This window comes from Rhinolophus ferrumequinum, chromosome X (assembly GCF_004115265.2).
Source record: "Rhinolophus ferrumequinum isolate MPI-CBG mRhiFer1 chromosome X, mRhiFer1_v1.p, whole genome shotgun sequence".
In the NCBI taxonomy this organism is placed as follows: Eukaryota; Metazoa; Chordata; class Mammalia; order Chiroptera; family Rhinolophidae; genus Rhinolophus; species Rhinolophus ferrumequinum.
Genome location: NC_046284.1, coordinates 76059724 through 76082908, shown reverse-complemented (window position 1 = coordinate 76082908; position 23185 = coordinate 76059724). Strand labels below are relative to the sequence as shown.

Sequence of the window (23185 nt, the reverse complement as noted above, 5' to 3'; positions counted from 1 at the left end):
TCAGTGCCTGTTAATATCTTACCTGGATCAACCAAAGCTTTGTTAAATATTTCTTTAAGTTTCCTACTCTTCACATTCCTTCCTTGAGCAAGATTTCTGTACATCTCATAGCCTATGATCATAACACCACCATCTTCTTGCCACCTCTGAAGCATGTAGCTTCTCTCCTGAGGACGTTTCACAGTTGCTAATTCAGAGACCTTTTGTGGGAAAATAAAGATTTTTAAAGATAGATATTAGGAATGTACAAATACTAAGTATTCCCATTGAAGTATGCATCATTGGTAATGAAAAATCTTTTTTTACTATATGAATTTCATGTAGTTATTTTAATAATAAAAACATTTAAAATATGATACCTCAAGCTTCTCATCATCTTTTAATCCCTCTTGCCACTTCTCAAATTCATTCATCCAATTCAAAGCAGTATTCAGAGGACAAACCACTAAAGCTGTGCTGAAATCCAATTTCTCACACAAAAGAACCGTATGAAGAAAACTAACCACCTACAAGAAAACAAATTAAGTTGCCATCTTCATTTCAATATCCATAAAAAAGTTAATAAATCAAGCAATCTTACAATTCAATAGCTGGTTGTTTTTTGTTGTTGTTGTTTTATTTGCTTTAAATAATAAAGAAGCCAATCAAAAGTCACAATTTCGGAACCAGACAAAGAGATATGTCAAAAGAGGGAGTTCGATTAGATGGTGTGTAACGCCCTTCCAACTCTAAAGCTACATTATTCTATGATCAATTACTAATATGAAACAACCACACCAAAACAGCTACCAAGTCCGTGGTCTCCACAGAATGTCCCTACGTTTCAGAAAATAATACTGCCCATTTAAAAGAAAACTGTATTACAGAGTACTTTTCCATTTTAAAGTTTTCTGAATCTATAATAATTATCTTATGATTTAAAATTGCACATATATTTACTGATTTCACATCTGTGCTATAATTCCTGCCGTTCAGAAATGTAGTATTTTAAAGCGAAAAATATTTTACTTTCTCATTATGACAGGATCCCCGACTGTTAAAAAGTAACGGAAGTTCATTTCTCCCTGAGAATATTTGCAGTTTTTACTGGCTATGCCTGTAATCCCATTCCTTCACTGCATTAGGATCTCTGCTCAAACATCATCTCCTATAAGATGCTTTCCCTCTCGATTCTTCTTTAACACTTATCTGAAAGTACATATTTCATTTGATTAAAATTCTCTCTACCACCAGAATATAAGGTTCTTGGGGGAGGGATCTTTTTATTCTTGTTCACTGCTTTATCTCCAGCCCCTATAACTGTGCCTGGGATAGAATAGATCCTATGTATATTCTTGAATTAATGAATACACAAAAACACAATACTCTCATGTTATTTCTTACCTGTAAAGTCTTACCGAGGCCCATGCAGTGGGCAAGAATACATCCTGAACCTGGAGATTTCTTTGTTTTTTTTACAGATTCACAGCAGCAATCCCACATAAACTGAACACCTAAAAATAACAGCTTCATTAAGTGCAATTTAAAGGCCCAAATTAAAAATCTTCCTTCATAAAATATCAAAAACATTACCAGAGTCAATTCTCCTTCCATCACCATATACTTGACTCTGGGTGGTGAACACACGATGTGATATATAGATATGACGTATTACAAAATTGTACACCTGAAACCTATGTAACTTTACTAACAATTGTCATCCCAGTAAACTTTAATTAATAAAAAACGTTACCAAAACTTCTAAGAAACAGAATTTTTAAAAACAGATAAAGAATCTCTTAAATGTAAATGAGGATTGCCCCATTTAAGGTTAACTAGAAAAAAAGACAGAAAACACAAGCACACAACAGTGTGGCTTTCCTTCATTCACTTTATCTAAGCTATCACAGCAGACCTTTTCTATGCCCTGGAAGGGTCCAAAGAGACATGAATAATCTAAAATAGCAACTTTATCCAAAGGAAAAACAGATTTCTATCAATTATATATTCATGTTTATTGAGTCAATAAAGAAAAAAAAAACAGGAGGGGTAGTCCATTAGCTCAGCTGGTTAGAGTGTGGTGCTGGTAGCACCAAGGTTGCTGGTTCAAGCCCCACATAGGCCACTGTGAGCTGTGCCCTCCCTAAAAACAAAACAAAACAAACAAACAAAAAAACAGGAGATAATTTCTCATTTCTCCCTTTATTCATTAGTAAAGAACTGAACAAGAAAAGTGGCTGGCTACCTAAGGAATATCAACTATAGAACTTCCCATATGAATTCAACCACATACACACTAAAAGTTGACTTACTGATTCTACACTAACAAAGCAGAGGATAGAGATAATTTGTTATCTTTCTAACACCAACGTAGGAATATTATTATTAACAAATATACCTGAAAATGTTGAAAGAGCATTTCCTGAAGGCTTTTAACTAACTGTACTTCTTCCTATTCCACCACTGCCCTTAGCCAACCATTGTAGACTAGGTGAAGTCCACTTGCCATATATCCCCATTTGTAAGTGCCATTTACTTCCCCTTTTGTAACTCTATCTTTGAAATCATTCAATTCCGGTCTTTCTCATTTGCTTATGTGCTCCAGAAGGGCAGGGATCATGTTTGTTTTGCTTACCAGTGTACCTCCAGTGCTTAGCAGAATATGAGACACACAGACGACACCAAATATTGGTAAAACTTAACTAAAACGCTTTAATCATCTAAAAGTTTCTTACCATCTACTTGATGGGGTTTCAATTTGATAACCATATTTCTATGAACCTGCACTAAAGGTTCTTTGGTTTCTTCGTCTTCATCTAAAACCAATTTGGTTGTTATTGGACACTTGGTGGGTGAAGCATCTTCAATTTCTATCACCTAAAAGAAGGGGAATTATAGTTAAGCTCACAGAAATCACTTAAGCAATGGTGGAGTATTAGTCCTATTAAAAAAAATTTTCCAAAATATAAACACATGTACTTCCAAAGCACACATCCAATTATTTTGGTTCAATAATACCAGGACAGATCACAAATTTACAAGTTTTCCAAAATCAAAAACTTCCACAAGACTTTGAATCATTGTGGTAATGTCAGTAATTTAGCTCATCAGTTCTCACCTTGGATATCTCAACACACGTTACAGTAGAGCTGTGAGAAAAGCAGAGCTCTAAACTAATCTATGGCACCGCCATTAAAATTTGAATGGACATGTGACTCCCAAACAGGGATGATTCTATTCTTCTAGAAGACATCTGAAAATGTACAAGGGCACTTGTGGCTGTCACAATTATTCGTCAGGACTGGTACTTAATGTAGGCAGAGGGGAAGGTAAATTTAAATGTTCTACAATGTTAACAGTCCCAAATAAGAACCACCCCACCCAAGAGGCCAAAAGACTCCCACTGAAAATATGTGCTGTGAAAGGAAAAACAATTTAGAAACACTGGTTTGAGAACCACAGGATCAAAAGCATGACAAGAACATATAATACCCTCTAATTCCAGAAAGGTAACAATAATCTCAAGTTTCTTATTTAAAAGAAAACTTAAACAGACATAAATACACGAACACACATGTGCATATATTTTTCACTGTCTTATCTCAATATCTATCCATTACATAGTACGCTCAAGAACTGTATGCTCAAGGTAGGTACAAGTATTCTCATTTTACAAATGAAACATAAACTGAGAAACAAAGAAGATAAATAACTTATACAAGTTCATACAACTATTAAGTATCACAACACTAAGATTTATACCCAGAGGGTCGGGCTCTAGTGTCCATATTCTTAACTACTACGTAATACTACTTGAATAAAGGAAATGCTTATATTAACAGTTTTATGATTCCATGAAAATCAATAAAAATTCATGATTTTAAGATTATACACACTGTGATGTTTAAGGAATAAAATTTTAGCCAGTATTTTTTTCTTATTTAGAACTACATATAACTAGAAACAAATGGATTATTTCATGTTAACTATAAAAATGTTGAAACATAAAAGTAGACAGAATAGTATAATAAACCCTATTACTCATTATCAGTTTCAAAAATTATCAATTTCTGGCCAGTTTTGTTTCACTGACAGCCTCCCAACCATTCTCCAATTCCTCTGATCCCACAAATGATTTTGAAGCAAACCCAAGAAAGCATGTCATTTCATCTGTAAAAGTTTTAAAATATCTCTTTAAAAGGACATACTCTCTTTTAAAAACCGTAACTACAGTAACATTATTGCATGTAAAAATTTAAAAATAAGTCACACATTTATAATAAATTACCTGAATAGATACTGCATTTATATAAAACTGTAAATGATACACAAATCCAGACTAATACTGGAAGAGAGTGTGGTTGAGTATAAATAGCACAGGTCATTTAGATCCAAACTCTATTTCAACGAGTTACTTAAACTCTCTTAGTTTCAGTTTCTCCATCTGCAAACTGGGAAAGATTATAAACAGCCCTCACGGGGTTGTAGTGGAGATTAAATAATGCAATGTATGCAAAGTATCTGGCACAAGTCTATTCACTTAAATAAGTATTCACTGGCATAAGTATTCACTAAATTTTTATTGTGTCCTCTTTTGGATGTGTCCCAGCTTAATAACACTGGAACAAAGCCATTAGTCAAAATGGAAAATTCCCTGAATATCTTATTTGCAAGGTGTGGTAGGCAGAATACTAAAACAACCCACAGGAGTCCACCCTCTGGTGTAAACACCCTGTATAATCCCATCCTTTTGAGTATGGTTGAGATCTGCAAATATGATACCATTCCCACAATTGGGTTAGTAATCAGTTAGGTTTGATTAATCAAAGGGAGATTCTCCTGGGTGGGCCAGACCTAATTAAAGTGAGCCCTTCAAAAGAGTTAAGTGTAACAGATGCACTCTTACTAATCTCAAAGACAAGCAAACTGCCATGTTGTGAAGAGACGTCTCTAATAGCTAAGGACCTCAGTGCTACAACTATAAGGAAATGAATTCTGCCAGTAAGTGAGCTGGAAAAGGACACAAAGACTTAGATGAAAACTGTATTTCTGGCTAACACCTTAATTTCAACTTGGTGAGACACTGAGCAGATGACCCAGTAGAGCCATGGTCAGCTAAGCCACTCTCAAATTTCTGACTTATGGAACTGTGAGATAATAGTTTTGTCTTAAGAGGCTAAGTTTGTGGTAATTTCTTAATGCAGCAATAGAAAACCAATACACAAGGCTTTAACTAAGACTTTGGAACCGTGTATTTGTTAGTGATTTGGATGATACTTTTGTTATTAAGTGCTATCTTCAGGATTAAGGATTTTCATCCTGACTACAAGATGAAATGATCCATAAAGAAAATGTGTACTTACTATTACTAAGGAGATGTGTTTATGGACTCAAGCTATAAGGAAAATATATATAGGGGCAGCCGGTTGGCTCAGTAGTTAGGGAGCAGTGCTCCTAACACCAAGGTCACTGGTTCGATTCCCACATGGGCCAGTGAGCTGCGCCCTCCACAACTAGATTGAAAACAACTTGACTTGGAGCTGATGAGTCCTGGAAAACCACACAGTTCCCCAATATACCCTAATAAAAAATTTTTTTAAAAATGAAAGTTTCTATAACTAATAATGAATAGATAGCAATGAAATGGGAGAACTCAGGACAAACGATAAACTGAGGTATAGTAAAGGTTGAATAAGGACATGAAATGTATATTCCACATCTGAATTGATAAAAGAAAAGAAAAAAGTGAAAACAAAACTACTTAACTATAATATATTAATAAGGTTGAGCCAAATTTCTGCTGATGGAGATAAGGAACCAAGATATATGGTATATTATGAAACAATGCATTGAGTATTAGGTACCAGATTTACCCTCCTGCAGTAATCAATTAGAAAAGTAGACAAAACGTGAAACAAATATTTTCAGACACTGTATAGCAGGCACCAACAGGGCACTAATCCCTGAGATAAGCACAAAAACAAGGAGGGCCCTATATTTCCCCTGGATTGCTGCCTGAAGGCACATTCCAGAATCCAGGGAAAGGGTATCCCAAGCAGAGCACTGGAGTTGTACTAAGTTGAGGAGACAAAGGTGGAGTTGAGATGGCTTAGAAAGAAACTACAGAGAAGTACAGAGGAAAAGGAGCCACAAAACAAGACCTTCAGAAATCAAGATGGGAGTCACTGTGAGTTTTAGATGAATAGTAAAATGTACACGAGGAGTACAACTTCACAAGGCCAGACAATGATTGAGAAGTCATGAGCGAAACAGTCCCCAGTTTAAACAGATCATATAGGTATGGAAGGCATTCAATTACAGACAAGGCAGAGTAGAGAGTCTTCATGTATAACTCAGGGCATTCAATAGAGACCAGAGAAGGCCCACACACTACCAATGGGGCACAACCATCCATAAATTAAAGGGCATTTAAGACACACCTTAATAAAGGTTTTTTTTTTTTTTTAATCAAAATAATTGAACTAAACCAAAAGTGACTTAAATGCCTGTAGACAACAAAGCCAAGCACTCTCGATAGCATACACTCAACAATATCCAAATTACAATGTCCACTTTTTAATAAAATATTACTAGTTATGTCAAGAAAGGAAAATATGAACAATAATGAGAAGAAAAATCACTTAACAAAAATAGATGAAGAAGTGACAGAGATGTTGAAATTGGCAGACAAGTACAGTAAAATAGCTGTAATTATGCTCCAATACTTAAAGGAAAACATAAATATAGTGAGAAGAGAAATAAAATATATAAAAAAGGACCAAATGGAATATCTAGAAATAAAAAAATTACTATCTAATATGAAAGATTCACTGAATGTGATTAACAGCATAATAGTACAGAAGATCAATGAACTTGAAGACAAAGCAACTATCCAAAATGAAATACAGAGGAGGGAAAAATGAAGAAACCAGTGGGACAATATGCAACAGTCTAAATATATATGTAAATAGAGTCTCACAGAGCAAAAGAACAGAAAAACTTATTTGAAGAAATAATTGTCAAAATTTTCAAAAAACTTAATGGAAACTAGAAACCCACGAATCCAACAAGTTTAAGGAACAGTGAACATAATATAAACTAAAAAAAAAATAAGCATCAATTCCTGAAAGCCAGTGATAAACAGAAAATCTTTTAAAAATCATTATATCAATCTTTTAAATAAAAGACACATTAAATACAAAGGGGCAATGAAAAGAAAGACCATAAAAAACATGTCATTAAAAAGCACCACCTTTAAACAGATGAAAGAAGGAAAAAAACCTATCAACTAAGAATTCTATACCCAGGGATAGTAATGTTCAAAAATGAAGGAAAAAGGTAAACATCAACAAAACCATGGACTACAAAGCTCTAAGCTCTCTTTTCCACACAGAAATGTCAAAGAAAATCATCAGAAACTGTCTGAACCAACATTATCAGTGTTCTGGAACACAGTCAAAGGTTTACAAGTGAATGTTCAGTCAAGAAAAAGCCAGCTTCAAAATAGTAGGGGAATTTTATGTCATATTTACTTGCCCTAACCCTATTACCTCCCTGGTGAAGTGATGGTCTTTTTCTTGAAGCAGCAGCAGCCTGGTTGCCATTTCCCTCCCTCAAATGAGGGAGGACAGCAAACCTTATTTGCAAATTATTGTGTATATCTATTCTAACCTCTGCAGGGGATAACTGTAGGATTGACATAATACTCTTGTCACTGTTTCACCTAACTTGAAACTGCTGGGAAAAACAGTACACACTGGTTATTAAAAACAAAACAAAACAGACAAACAAAAAACAAAACAGAAAAGCTACAAGGGAAATATAAACCCACAGACACCAGGGAAAAGACATTATAGGTGGAGACACAAAAATGACCAACAAAGGCCCAGAGAAGAAGCTGTAATGAGACTTTTGGAATTTAGAACATTCAAAACCAGCAACACATCTAGGACAATTTAGAAACCCACGTGTATGCCTAGGCAATACACATGCTCAGAAAAAAACCTGAAAAGACCTTAAGTTTTAATCTTGGGCTGATGCTTAGCTCCATGACAAGCCTAGTTAAGTACTAAAGAAGTACTTCAGTACACAGTCAATCTGCAAAGACTGGAAAAGATCAGGCATTCAAGGAAATCTCTTTCAAAACATTAGCAGAATATTAGTGAAAGGAACAGACTTCAGTGATGACACAAAACAAGTAACAGAGTTTCCAAAAATAATTGGGAAGCATCTCAAAACAAGCATACTACTACCACTTAAGAAAAATAAATATAGCAAATCCTTACTAAGGGAGATAGCTTAGTTACCAAAATTATCACATTATAACAGTCAAATTACCTATTTGAAATTTTTTCAAAAATCACAAACCATACAATGAAATAAGAAAAGTGGCCCATTCAAAACAATAAAACAGAAACCACCCATGAGAAATCCACAAAAGTATACTTACTAAATAAAGACACTAAAGCAAATGTCTTTATTATGCTCAAAAGACCGAAAGAAACCATGGAGAAAAAACTACAGGAAATGAGGAAACTAATGTGTGCACAAACTGGAACTCAACAAACAGGTAGAAATTACGAAAAAGAACCAAACAGAAAATCTGCAGCTGAAAAAGACAGTAAGTGAAATAAAAAATTCAAGAGATTCAATAGCAGGTATGACCAAGCAGAAGAAATTAGCAAACATGAAGATGTCAATGGAAATTATCCAGTCTTGTGGGACATTAAGGAGACCAACTTATACATTATGAAAGTCCAAGGAAAAAAAGAGGAAGGAATACAAAGATTATTTCAGGAAACAATGGCCAAAAACTCCCTAAATTTGAATACAGACCAGAATCTACAACTCCAAGAAGCTCTTCAAAGTCTATATAAGATAAACTAAAAGAGGCCCAGACAAATCACATTATAATCAAACCTTATAAACTGACTTCTCATTAGAAAATTGGAGGCCAGAAAGCAGTGCATACTTTAAAGTACTGAAAGAAAACAACAGTCAGCTGAAAATTCTATCCTTCAAAATAGAGTGAGAAATTCAGACATTCCTAAGCCAAGGGAGTTCATGAAAACTAGACCCACCCTAAAAGAAATGCTAAAGGTAGGTATTCAGGCTGAAATGAAAGGGTGCTATATAGTAACTCAACGAGGTACAAAGAAATAAATATCCATGAAACACATACATAAAGGGGCAAATATGAAACCCAGTATTACTGTAACTTGGGTTTGTAACTCCAGGTTTACTTTCTATTGAGATTTTAAAACAAAAGCATAACAAACAATTATGTTATTGGGCATAAAATTTTAAAAATGCAATTTGTGACATGAATAATATACAGGGGGAATGAAGCTGTATAAGATTACAGTTCTTGTATGCATTTGAAGTTGAGAAAATACTATGTATAGATTATACACAAAACAAAATGAGATGGGAATCAAAATGTGTCACTGTAAAAGAATCACCTAAACAACAAAGAAGGCAGCAATGGAGGAAATAATGAACAAAAAAGCGGTAATAAATAAATAAAATAGCAAAGCGACAGAAGTAAATCCTTACTCATCAGTACCTACTTAAAATATAAATGGATTAAGCTGCCAAACAAAAGTCACAGATTCATAAAACTGATTTTGAAATTATGGAAATATATGAATCAATAAAAGAGTCACATTATATCAAAAGACACAAGCAGGCTTACGGTGAAAGAAGAGTAAAATATATTCCATTCAAATAGCAATTAAAAAAGCTAGGATGACTATACAAACAGATGAATAGGCTTTAAGTCAAACACTATTAAAAGAGGCAAAAAGGATATTTATTATATATCAATAACAGAGTCCAGTGATCAAGAACAAATAACAAGCACCACTATGTTGTACACCTGAAATTAATACAATATTAAATGTCAACTGTGACTGAAAAAATTCAAATTATTTTTTGTAAAAAGAAGAAATAAGAGGATATCCAGTTAAGATGGCAGAATAGGTAAATGCTATGCTTACATCCTCTCATGATCACATTAAAATTATAACTAAACTACAGAACAACTATGACTGAAAATCGCATGAACTCTAGCTAAACTGCAGCCCTACAACTAAGGGCATACAGAAGAAGCCAACTTGAAACTGGTAGGAGGGGAGAAGATGAAAAACGGGCTGGTCCCACACCTGCATGTGACCATTAAAAATTGGGAGGGATATCTCCGTTGCGGAGGTCACCCCAGCAGAAAAGGGAGGAGTCCCAGCCCCAAAGCAGCCTCCTCAGCCCTGGATTTCAGTGTCAGGGAGAGAAGTCCCCTAACTTCTAGCTGTGAAAACCAGCAGAGATTGTGGCTGACTAAGATGGAAGGCAGTTGCCGTTCCAGGCACTCCTTTTAAAAAGACCCATGGACAGACTTACTTGATTAACAGAGCAGCAGTTCGAAAGGTACCAGGCACATACTGGAAGGAACAAAGTTGTCTGGCTGCAGGGCAAGGACTGGAGGGGCAGCTTACCCTGGACAGAGGAGCTGGTGGAAGCCACTGTTTCTTTATTGGGCCTTCCCTCCTCCCGGTGGGCAGATGCAGGCAACCAGCATTCCTGAGTTTCTATCAACCTGGCTAACACCATTGTTCCCACGGACTCCCAAAGGCCACACCCACACATATTTAGGCACACCCAAGCCACTTCCAGTGGCTTTTCTGTACAAATGGTCTGCATTGCCTCATGTTACAGACTTTGTCAAAATCACTTAAAGGTTCACAAAACACAAAAAAGCACCATGTGGCTTTGGCATGTCCTGAATTTCTGGTTGAGCTCCCCAAGTCTGGCATGGCTGACAACAAGCCATGGTTTGCAGCTTGACCTCTTGAGGCACCTACAAGCATAGTGTGGGTGGTGGCCAACTGTGGATTGCTTTGTGGATCATGCCAGGTGAACCCAGACTGGGCACAGGCTGTGGCTGAACTTGGATGGTAGTGGGTCCCCTCGCAGGAGTCCCCAGGGCTGGCACGTCGACTGGCCAGCTTCAGACCAATCCAAAGCATCACCCAGCCACCTCCAAGGTCAGCACACAAAAAGGGCAGACTGGGCAGGCACCAGAGCCCCACTAAACCAAACCACACTTTTTAGGGTCAGCCTGTGCCCCACAGGTGTTCCACTGTAGTCATGGCCAGTCCTCACAACCAATCAGCCTGAGGAATAATCCTTCCCACTGATGTGCAAACGGCAACCAACGCTCAACTACAACAGGAGGACACACACAACCCTCAGAAGGGACACACGTGGAACACTTGACTCTAGTAACCAGGAAGACTGTACCACCGAGCCCCACAGCACACCTGCTACATAAGGCCACTCGACTAAGACTGGGAGGCATAGCAGCTCTACTTAATACATAGAAACAAGCACAGTGAAGCAGCCAAACTGGGGAGGCAAAGAAGCATGTCCCAAATTTAAAAACAAACAAAACCAAAAAAAAAAAAAAAAAAAAAACAAAGCTCCAGGGTAAAAAAAATGAACAAAATGGAGATAAGCAATCTACAAGACACAGAGTTCAAAACACTGGTTATAAGGATGTTCAATGATCTCAGGGAAAACTTCAACATAAGAGATAGGAAACATAAAAATGGAGATACAAAACATAAGAAAGAACCACTCGGTGGGGCGGCTGGATGGCTCAGTTGGTTAGAGCGCAAGCTCTTAACAACAAGATTGCCGGTTCCATTCCCCCATGGGATGGTGGGCTGCGGCCCCTGAAACCAAGGTTGAAAACAGCGACTGGACTTGGAGCTGAGCTGCGCCCTCCACAACTAGATTGAAGGACAATGACTGATGGGTCATGGAAAAAACAGTTTCCCAATATTCCCCAATAAAATAAAAAAAATTTAAAAAAATTCACGCACACACAAAAAGAACCAGTCAGAAATAAAGAATACAAAAACTGAAATGAAGAATATATTAGAGGGCACCAACAATAGACTAGACGATGGAGAGGACTGAATCAATGATTTACAAGATAAAGGAGTAGAAAACCCCCAATCATCGGGGTCAAATATATGGTGATGGAAGGAGAACTGACTCTGGGTGAAAACACAATGTGAGATACAGATGATGTATTACAGAACTGTACACCTGAAATCTATGTAACTTTACTAACAACTGTCACCCCAATAAACTTTAATTAAAAACAAAACAAAAACAAACAAAAAAAGAAAACCCCAAATAAGAACAGCAAAAAGAACCCAAAAAATGAGGACCCTTTAAGTGGACTCTGGGACAACATCAAGTATACCAACATTTGCATCATAGGGGTACCAGAAGGAAAAGAGAGAGATAAAGGAATTGAACACCTATTTGAAGAAATAATGAGGGAAACCATCCCAAACTTGGTAAAGTAAATGTATATTCGATCCCAGGAAGCACAGAAAGTCCCAAACAAGATGAACACAAAGAGGCCCACACCAACATACATCATGACTAAAATGCCAAAATTTAAAGACAACAAAAGAATTTTAAAAGCAGCAAGAGAAAAGCAGTTCATTACCTACAAGGGGCCTCCCATAAGACTGTCAGCTGATTGCTCCACAGAAATGTTGCAGGCCAGAAGGGGTTGGCACGAAATATCCAAAGTGAAAAAAAGCAAGGACTTACAGCAAAGCTATCATTTGGAAATGGAAGTACAGACAAAGAACTTCCCTGACAAGAAAAACCTAAAGGAGTTCATAACCACCAAAGGAGTATTACAAGGAATGTTAGAGGGACTTCTTTAATATGGAAAAAAAATAATGACCAAAAATAGAAATACGAAAATGGCAATAAATAATAAATACATACCTATCAACAATAACTTTCAAAGTAAATGCATTAAATGCTAAAATCAAAGCATGGGGTGGCTGAATGGATAAGAAAACAAAAAGGTTACATATACTGTCTATGAGAGACTCATTTCCAATTGAAAGACAAACATACACTGAAAGTAAAGGATAGAAAAAGTTATTTCATGAAATGGAAATGGAAATAAAAACCCAGCTGAGTAGCAATACTTACACCAGACAAAAGAGACCTTTAAAACAAAGACTATAACAAGAGACAAAGAAGGACCCAGTATTCCCACTTCTGGGTATTTATATGAAGAAACCCAAAACAGTACTTCGTGGGGACGTGTGCATCCATATGTTCATTGCGACATTATTTAGAATAGCCAAGATGTGGAGGCACCCTGGCTGTCCATCGATGGAAGAATGGATAATGAGGAGGTGGTACATATATACAATGGAATACTCCTTGACCATAGATAGGAATGGGTTCTTGACATCTGTGACAGCATGAGGAACCTGGAGTGTATTGTGATCAGCAGAGTATGTCAGACAGCCAAAGACAGATGCAATGTAATTTTGCTTATATGTGCAATCTAAAGAGCAAAATAGAAACAAATTAAAAAATACAGAGAACATGTTGATGGTTGCCAGATAGCAGGGGTGTTGAATAGGTGGGTGAAAAACAGGAAGGGATTAAGAAGTACAATTTGGTTGTTACACAGTAGTCATGGGGATGTAGGATATAGCACAGAAATAGTCAATAATATTATAATAACTATGATGGTGTCAGGGGGGTACTACATTTATCAGGGTGACAGAGGTGAGGGGTCTACGGGACATAGGGAAAAAGGTGAAGGGATTAAGAAATACTAATTGATAGCTACAAAATAATTATGAAGATGTAAAGAATAGAGAATATAGTCAATAATAACTGCCTAGTGCCAGGTGGGTACTAGGTAGTTGAAGATCATGTCTGAAATTATATAAATGTCTAACCACTATGCTGAACACCTGAAATTAATACAAAATATTAATATAATGTTGAGTATTAACTATAATTAAAAAATAAAAAGGGAGGTAGGTGAAGGTGAATAAGAGGTTCAATTTTCCAGAGATAAAAAAAAATAAGTCACGGGGATGTAATGTACACCATGGGGAATATAGTCAATAATGCTGTGATTGCATAGTATTTTGTCAGATAGTGACTGGACATATGGTGATCACTTCTTTAGGTATAAAGATGTTGAACAACTATGGTGTACACTTGAAACTGATATAATCTTGTATGTCATATATATTTTTCAATAAAAATCTTCAAAATAAATTTAAAAAATACATCACAGGGAATCAACAATACATTAGATGAAGCAGAGGATGAATCATTGAATTGGAATATAAGGTAACACAAAACACTCAATCATGACAGGAAAAAGGAAAAAGAATCCGAAAAAATGAGGACAGTTTAAGGGGCCTCTGGGACAACATCAAGCATACCAAATTTACATCATACGAGTACCAGAAGGCACAGAGAGAAAGGAATTGAAAAACTATTTGAAGAAATAATGAGAGAAAACAACGCTAACCTGGCAAAGGAAATATACAAGCCAAAGAAGCAGAGTCCCAAACAAGATGAACCCAAAGAGGCCCACATCAAAACACATCATAATTAAAATGCCAAGGTTAAAGACAAAGAAAGACTCTTAAAAGCTAAAAGAGAAAGAAAGTTAGGTACCTGCATGGGAACACACGTAAGATTATCAGCTTTTTTCTCCACAGAAACTTTGCAGGCCAGAAGGGATCGGCACAAAATATTCAAGGTGAGAAAAAGCAAGGACCTACAACCAACATGACTCTACCCAGCAAAGCTATCATTTAGAATCAAAGCAGAGATAAAGAGCTTCCCAGACAAGAAAAAGCTAAAGCAGTTCATCATCACCAAACAAGTATTATAAGGATTGTTAGAGGGAGTGCTTTAAGAAGAAAAGATTTAAAAAATATGAATAAAATGGTAATAACTACGTATCAACAGTTACTTTAAACATAAATGAATTAAATACTCCACTCAAAACAAATAGGGTGTATCAACGGATAAAAAAAAAACATGACCCTTACATGTGCTGCCCATAAGAAACTCACATCAGATTGAAAGCCACAGAGAATGAAAGTAAAGGGACTGGAAAAGATATTTCATTTAAACAAAACAAACAAAAAACGCTCTGGTAGCAATACTTATACCAGACAAAACTGACTTTAAAACCAGGGCTATAACAGGAGACAAAGAAGGACCTAGTAATTCCACATCTGGGTATTTATTTGAAGAAATGTAAAACACTAATTTGAAAAGATATATATGTATCCATATGTTCACTGCAGCATTATTTACAAATAGCCAAGATACAGAAGCAACCTAAGTGTCCATCAGTAGATGAATGGATTAAAATATGGTACACACACACACACACAGGAACATTACTGAGCCACAAAAAAAAATGAAATCTTGCCATGTGCAACAACATGGATGAACCTAGAGGATATTATGCTAAGTAAAACAAGTCCGAGAAACACAAATACCTTATTATTTCACTTATATGTGGAATCTGAAAATCAAAATAAATGAAAAAATAAAACAAACCCACAGATACAGGGACCATTTTGATGGCTGCCACGTGGGAAGGGGGTTTGTGGGATAGATGAAAGAGGGGGAAGGGATTAAGAAGTACAAATTGGTAGCTACAGAATAGTCATGGGGGTGTAAAGTATAGCATAAGAAATACAGTTAATAATATTGCAATAACTATATAGTGCCAGATAGGTACTAGATTTATTGGGGTGATCACCTTCTAAGTTATATAAATGTGTGATAACTATGTTGTACACTTGAAATTAATATAATGCTGTATGTGACCTGTAATTAAAAAATAAAAAATATGTATTAAAAAAAGAAATTAAACAAAACACCCCGAAATAACCAATAGATCAAATAAGAAATCACACAGGAAACTGGAAAATAGCTTAAGACAAATGAAACAAAAACATGGAATATTAAAACTTTTTAAAACATTCAGCTAAAGCAGTGTGCTAAGAGGGGAATTTATAGTGGTAAACACATACATTTAACAGAAGTAAGATCAAAAATCAAGAACTTAATTTTACATCTCAGACACAGAAAAAGAAGACAAACTACCTCCCAAATAGCAGAGGGAACGACTATGAGAATAGCAGATGTAAATAAAAGACACAAGAAAAAGAGAAAAATCAACAAAATCAAAAGTTGACTCTTTGAAAAACATAAAATTTACAAATCTTTAGATAGATTAAACCAAAAAGATAGAGGATTGAAAGTACTAAAATCTGATATAAAGGTGGGACATTAATAGCAATTTTAAACAAATAAAAATAATAATGAAAGAATATTATAAACAAGTGGACAAGAAAATGGTTAACCTAGATGAAATGGAAAAATTCCAGCAAACGCAATCAACTCAGAACAGACTAATGATGGGAAAAAAAATGTGAATAGACCACTAAACTAGTAAGAACACTGAATCAATAATCAAAACTTCCAACAAAGAAACACCCAGGACCAGACTGCTTCTCTGGAGAATTACACCAGTCATTTAAGAAATACTTAATGCCGGACGTCATCAAAATGGCGTCGGGAGGTGAGCCTCTGAAAATCTTTCCTGGAATTTACAACTAATAGAACAACAATAACTCCACAAAGGACTCGCTGCACAGCAGGCAGGCAAGACGAAGAGACTCACGACTGAATTCACCTAAAGGTGGGCGAATCCGTCAGCAGGGGAGGACGGAAGGGAGAAGGGCGGAAACAGAGCCGTGCAGGCGCAGGACGCAGACCTAGCTCAGTGCTCCGAGCTCGCTGCATCCCGGAACTACTGAAGCTGCGGGAGAGGGAAGAACTCGGACTGCTAAAGCTCCGTTTATGAGCCACAGGGCTGAGGGGATAGCATATAACACGGCTGAACCCAAAGCTCACGGCAGAGACCTCGGAGAAAAGACTGACGAAAGAAGGCTGAAAACGGTGGTTTAAGCCCTCACTGCCTAGCAGAGAAAAGAAGCCAGAGACACTGAGACTAGCTGCCCCCTCCCTATCCTCCCAGACCTCGCCCCACACCAACCTACCCGGTGCTAGAAGCAGAACAGTAGCAGTGTCAGATCAAAAGAACAGAATATTTGCTGTTCTGAGAACTGTGGACCACAGACACAGATTCGCAGCCCAGCTAGTTCTGGCAAAGGGGAGGGAGCTGTGGAAGCAGGACCCGCTATGGTGGTGGTCGAGGCCATTGCTCTGGGCCACCTCTCACAACTCGCCCCGACCCTGACCCCACCTATCTGGACGGATCCCTGCAGGAGGAAACATGACTGCTGAAACACCGGCTCTGAATCTGGTGTAGGAAGAGCTTTAGAAATTCAAAAGCTCTCCCCATACCCACCTGAACACTGCACCCTGTGACCCAGGCGAACTATTAACAGAGGAGAAGCCCATCTCCCAGGGAATTCCCCCATTGTGTGAGAAGCTGGAATAGTCCAGAGAAAACATAACATTACAGTGTGAGAGATTAAAAAAGGCTGCAGTCAGAGAGAAAACAAAACATTCTACCAACAAGCACACGAAAACAAAAGAAAGACCTCTTCCTATCAACCTGTTGCAGAAGCCACTCCTGTAGATGTCTAGGAAGAGAAATAATAAATCAGTAATTGCCATGAATAGCCAAGGCAACAAGACAGATCAAAAAAAAACTGGAAAGTCTCCAGAAAAGGAACTTAAAGATAGGGAAATAGGTGACTTAAATGACCGAGAATTCAAGATTGCAGTTCTGAAAAAACTCAACGAGATGCAAGAAAAACACAGAAAGGCAGTTTAATGAACTCAGAAACGCAATCAAAGAACAACATGAGCATTTTAAGAAAGAGATTGAATTTTTAAAAAGAATCAAATAGAATTTTTAGAGATTAAGAACTCAGTAGAAGAAATTAAGAATGAAATAGCCAGCTCAGGTAGTAGAGTTGACCAGATGGAGGAAAGAGTCAGTGACATCCAAGATAAAAACCTGGAAATGACACGGATGGAAGAAGAAAGAGACTTCAGACTTAAAAGAAATGAAAGAACTCTACAAGAACTTTCTGACTCCATCAAAAAGAGCAATATAAGAATAATGGGCACACCGGAAGAAGAAGAAAGGGAAAAGGGAACAGAGAATATGTTCAAACAAATTGTCGATGAGAAATTCCCAAACTTGTGGACAGAACTGGATCCTCGAATCCAAGAAGCAAATAGAACACCTAATTACCTCAATCCCAACAGGCCTTCTCCAAGGCATATTTTGTTGAAGCTGTCTAAAATCAAGGACAAAGGAAGAATCCTCAAGGCAGCCAGGGAAAAGAAGACGGTAACCTACAAAGGAAAGCCCATTAGATTATCATCAGAATTTTCAGCAGAAACTCTACAAGCCAGGAGGGAGTGGAACCAAATTTTCAAACTATTCAAAGAGAGAAATTATAAGCCAAGAATAATATATCCAGCAAACATATTCTTTAGATATGAAGGAGGAATAAAGACCTTTCCAGACATATAGAAGCTGAGGGAATTTTCTAATACACGACATGCACTACAACAAATACTAAAGGAGGCTATTCGACAACCATCAACAGAGACAATTTGTGGCATCCGAAACATAAAAACAGGGAGAGTAAAGGCCTCAACCGGAATATGGGGATGGAGAAAGAAAGCGTGCTAAAGAAAATGGAATACTCTACATATCAAACTTTCTTTTACATAAACTTAAGGGTAACCATTCAAAAAAACTCCAGAACTGAAATATATACTGTTGTAAAAGACGAAACAGAGGGAAACATCATAGAATACCACCACACAGAAATAACAGACAACAACAAAAAGGCAAAGAAACAATGGAGGCACAGCCATACCAGAAAACTAACAATAGAATGACAGGAAATCCTCACATATCAATAATCACCCTAAATGTAAATGGACTGAACTCACCGATAAAAAGGCACAGAGTAGCAGATTGGATCAAAAAACTAAACCCAACCATATACTGTCTCCAAGAGACACATCTCAACTACAAGGACAAGCATAGACTCAAAGTGAAAGGGTGGAAATTGACACTCCAAGCTAATGGTATCCAGAGAAAATCAGGTGTCCCCATACTGATATCAGATGAAACAGACTTCGGGGTGAAAAAGGTAACAAGAGAAACATATGGACATTTCACAATGGTAAAGGAGACTATACAACAAGAAGACATAATAGTCATCAATATTTATACCCTCAATCAGGGAGCACCGAAATATACCAAGCAACTATTAAATGAAATAGAGAACAAAAAGACAGCAGAAAAAATTAATGTGACAAAGAGCTGGTTCTTTGAAAAGATTAACAAAACTGACAAACCTTTGGCTATACTCACTAAGATAAAAAGAGAGAAGACACTAATTATCAAAATCAGAAATCAAAAAGAGGAAGTTATCACGGACACCAAAGAATTACAAGGATCATCCAAGAATACTATGAAGGACTATATGCCACCAATTTCAATAACCTAGAAGAAATGGACAAGTTCTTACAAACATACAGCCTTCCTAGGCTGAACCATGAAGAACTGGAAAATGTGAACAGACCAATCACCAGTAATGAAACTGAATCAGTCATCCAAAACCTTCCCAAAGCAAAAGTCCGGGACCAGATGGCTTCACTAGTGAATTCTACCAAACCTTCAAAGAGGATCTAATACCAATCCTGCTCAAACTCTTCCAAAAAACTGAAGAAGAGACAGTACTCCCTAACTCATTTTATGAGGCCAACATTACGCTGATACCAAAACCTGGTAGGGACAACACAAAAAAAGAAAACTACAGACCACTATCTGTGATGAATACTGATGCAAAAATCCTAAACAAAATTCTAGCAAATCAAATACAACAATGCCAGGGCACAAGGATGGTTCAACATCCGCAAATCCATCAATGTGATACATCACATAAACAAAATGAAGGACAAAAATCATATGATTATATCAATTCATGCAGAAAAAGCATTTGACAAGATACAACATCCATTTATGATTAAAACACTTAATAAAATAAGTATAGAAGGAAAACACCTTAACACAATAAAGGCCATATATGACGAGCCCTCAGCTAATTTCATAATTAATAGTGAAAAACTGAGGCCCTTTGCTCTACATTCAGGAACACGACAGGGCTGTCCCCTATCACCTCTGCTTCCCAACATAGTGTTGGAAGTCCTTGCCAGAGCAATCAGGCAAGAGAAAGAAACAAAAGGCATCCAAATTGGGAATGAAGAAGTTAAATTATCACTCCTTGCAGATGACATGATGCTATATATAGAAAACCCTAAAGACTCCACCAAAAAGCTATTAGAAACAATCAACGAATACAGTAAAGTTGCCGGCTACAAAATCAACGTACAAAAGTCCACTCCATTCCTATATACTACAAATGAAATCTCAGAAAAAGAAATACAAAAAACAATTCCTTTTGCAATTGCAGCAAAAAGGATAAAACACCTAGGAATAAACTTAACCAAGGATGTGAAGGACCTATATGCTGAAAACCGTAAGACATTTTTAAAATAAACTGAAGAAGACACAAAGAAATGGAAAGACATTCCATGCTCTTGGATTGGAAGAATCAACATAGTTAAAATGGCCATATTACCCAAAGCAATATACAGATTTAATGCAATCCCCATCAAAATCCCAATGGCATTTTTTAAAGAAATAGAACAAAAAGTCATCAGAGTTGTTTGGAACCACAAAAGACCCCGAATAGCCAAAGCAATCTTATGAAAAAAGGACAATACTGCAGGTATCACGCTCCCTGACTTTAGCTTGTACTACAGGGCTACAATAATCAAAACAGCATGGTACTGGCAGAAAAAGAGACACACAGACCAATGGAATAGAACTGAGAACCCAGAAATAAAACCACATAAATATGGACAGATAATTTCTGACAAAGAAGAAAAAAACATACAATGGAGAAAAGACAGCCTCTTCAATAAATGGTGCTGGCAGAATTGGATAGTCACCTGCAAAAGAATGAAACTGGACTGCTATGTGTCACCATGTACCAAAATTAATTCAAAATAGATCAAAGACTTAAGCATGAGACCTGACACAATAAACCACATAGAAGAAAACTTAGGTACTAAACTTATGGACTTTGGGTTCAAAGAGCATTTTATGAATTTGACTTCAAAGGCAAGGGAAGTAAAAGCTAAAATAAACGAATGGGACTATATGAAACTTAAAAGTTTCTGCACAGCAAAAGAAACCATCGACAAAATAAAGAGGCAACCAACGGAATGGGAGAAGTTTTTGCAAACAGTGCCTCCGATAAGGGGCTAATACCCAAAATATACAAGGAACTCATGCAAATCAACAACAAAAAAAACAAACAACCCAATTGAAAAATGGGCAGAGGACCTGAGGAGACATTTCTCCAAAGAGGACATACAAATGGCAAATAGACATATGAAAAAATGCTCAACATCACTAATCATCAGAGAAATGCAAATGAAAACCACAATGAGATAACACCTCACCCCAGTCAGAATGGCTATCATCAACAAGACAAATAGTAACAAGTGTTGGAGAGGCTGTGGAGAAAAAGGAACCCTCATACACTGTTGGTGGGAATGCAGACTGGTGCAGCCGTTATGGAAGGCAGTGTGGAGGTTCCTCAAAAAATTACGAATGGAATTACCATATGACCCAGCAATCCCTCTCCTGGGTATCTACCCAAAAAAATCTGAAAACATTTATACATAAAGACACGTGTGCTCCAATGTTCATTGCAGCTTTGTTTACAGTGGCCAAGACATGGAAACAACCAAAATGTCCTGTGATAGATGAATGGATAAAGAAGTTGTGGTATATATACACAATGGGATATTATTCGGCGGTAAGAAAAGATGATATAGGAACTTTTGTGACAACATGGATGGATCTTGAGAGTATGATGCTAAGCGAAATAAATCAGATATAAAAAGCAGAGAACCATATGATTTCACTGATATGTGGTATATAAACCAAAAACAACAAAAGAACAAGACAAACAAATGAGAAACAAAAACTCATATACACAGACAATAGTTCAGTGGTTACCAGAGGGTAAGGAGGGTTGGGGGGTGGGAGGTGAGGGTAAGGGGGACCAAATATATGGTGATGGAAAGAGAACTGACTCTGGGTGGTGAACACACAATGGGATTTATAGATGATGGAATACAGAATTGTACACCTAAAATCTATGTAATTTTACTAACAATTTTCACCCCAATAAATTTAAAAAAAAAAAAAAAAAGAAATACTTAATGCCAATCCTTGTCAAACGCTTCCAGGACCAATGAGACCAGCATTATCCTGACTTGAAATCCACACAAATAAATTACAAGAAAACTATAAATTCTGTATGAATATATATTCAACAATCCTCAAGAAAATACCAGAAAACCAAATTCAGCACAATATTAACAGGGTAATAGAAAATGACAAAGGGGAAAATCTTCATGACATAGGACTTGGCAATGATGCCATAAACTTGACACCAAAAGCACAGGTAATGGAAGAAAAAAAGACAAATTTGACTTCACGATAATTTAACTCTTGTGCAAAAGAAATGTCAATAGAGTTTAAGGTAACCCACAAAATGGAACAAATACTGGGAAATCCCGTATCTGAAAAGGGACTGATATCTAGACTATGTAAAGAACTCCTACAATTCAACAACAAAACACTCCACAATTTTCAAATGTGCAAAGAACTTGAATATACATTTCTCCAAAGAAGATACACAAATGGCCAATAAGCACATGAAAAGATGGTCAATATAATTATGGAAATGCAAATCAAAACCATGAGATACCCCTTTACATTTATTTGGTTGGCCATTACCAAAAAATAAGGAAAATAATAAGTGTTGGTAAAGATGTGAAGAAACTGGAACCTGTATGCACTGCTGATGGGAATGTAAAATAGTGCAGCTGTTGTGGAAAACAGTATACGATTCCTCAAAAACTTACATCCAGAATTACTGTATGTTCCAACAATTCCACTACAGTGTATTTACCCAAAAGAATGGAAAGCAGGTACTTCATGACATATGTGTACACCTGTGTTCATAGCAGCATTATTCACAACAGCCAAAACACGGAAGAAACTCAAGTATCCATCAACAGATGAATGAATAAACAAAATGTGGTGTATGCACACAATTTATGATTCATTCTTAAAAAGGAATGAAATTCTGATAGTTGACATAACATAGATGAGTCCTGAAAACATTATGCCAAGTGAAATAACTTGTACAGAAAAGGACAATATGAAGTATACAGAATAGATAAATTC

At 36.6% G+C, this 23185-nt stretch overlaps 1 protein-coding gene across 8 annotated transcripts in view; it reads right to left on the bottom strand.

Annotated features, from left to right (window-relative positions):
- The window catches only part of ATRX (ATRX chromatin remodeler), a 263444-nt gene that overhangs the window by 109719 nt on the left and 130540 nt on the right, over window positions 1–23185 (bottom strand). For all 8 annotated transcript variants that reach the window (XM_033104061.1, XM_033104070.1, XM_033104101.1 and 5 more), the window contains 4 exons: window positions 2715–2856; window positions 1384–1493; window positions 360–506; window positions 23–200 (listed from right to left, as the gene is read on the bottom strand). In XM_033104061.1, the coding sequence (XP_032959952.1) occupies window positions 23–200; window positions 360–506; window positions 1384–1493; window positions 2715–2856 (577 nt within the window). The remainder of the gene's footprint in view (window positions 1–22; window positions 201–359; window positions 507–1383; window positions 1494–2714; window positions 2857–23185) is intronic.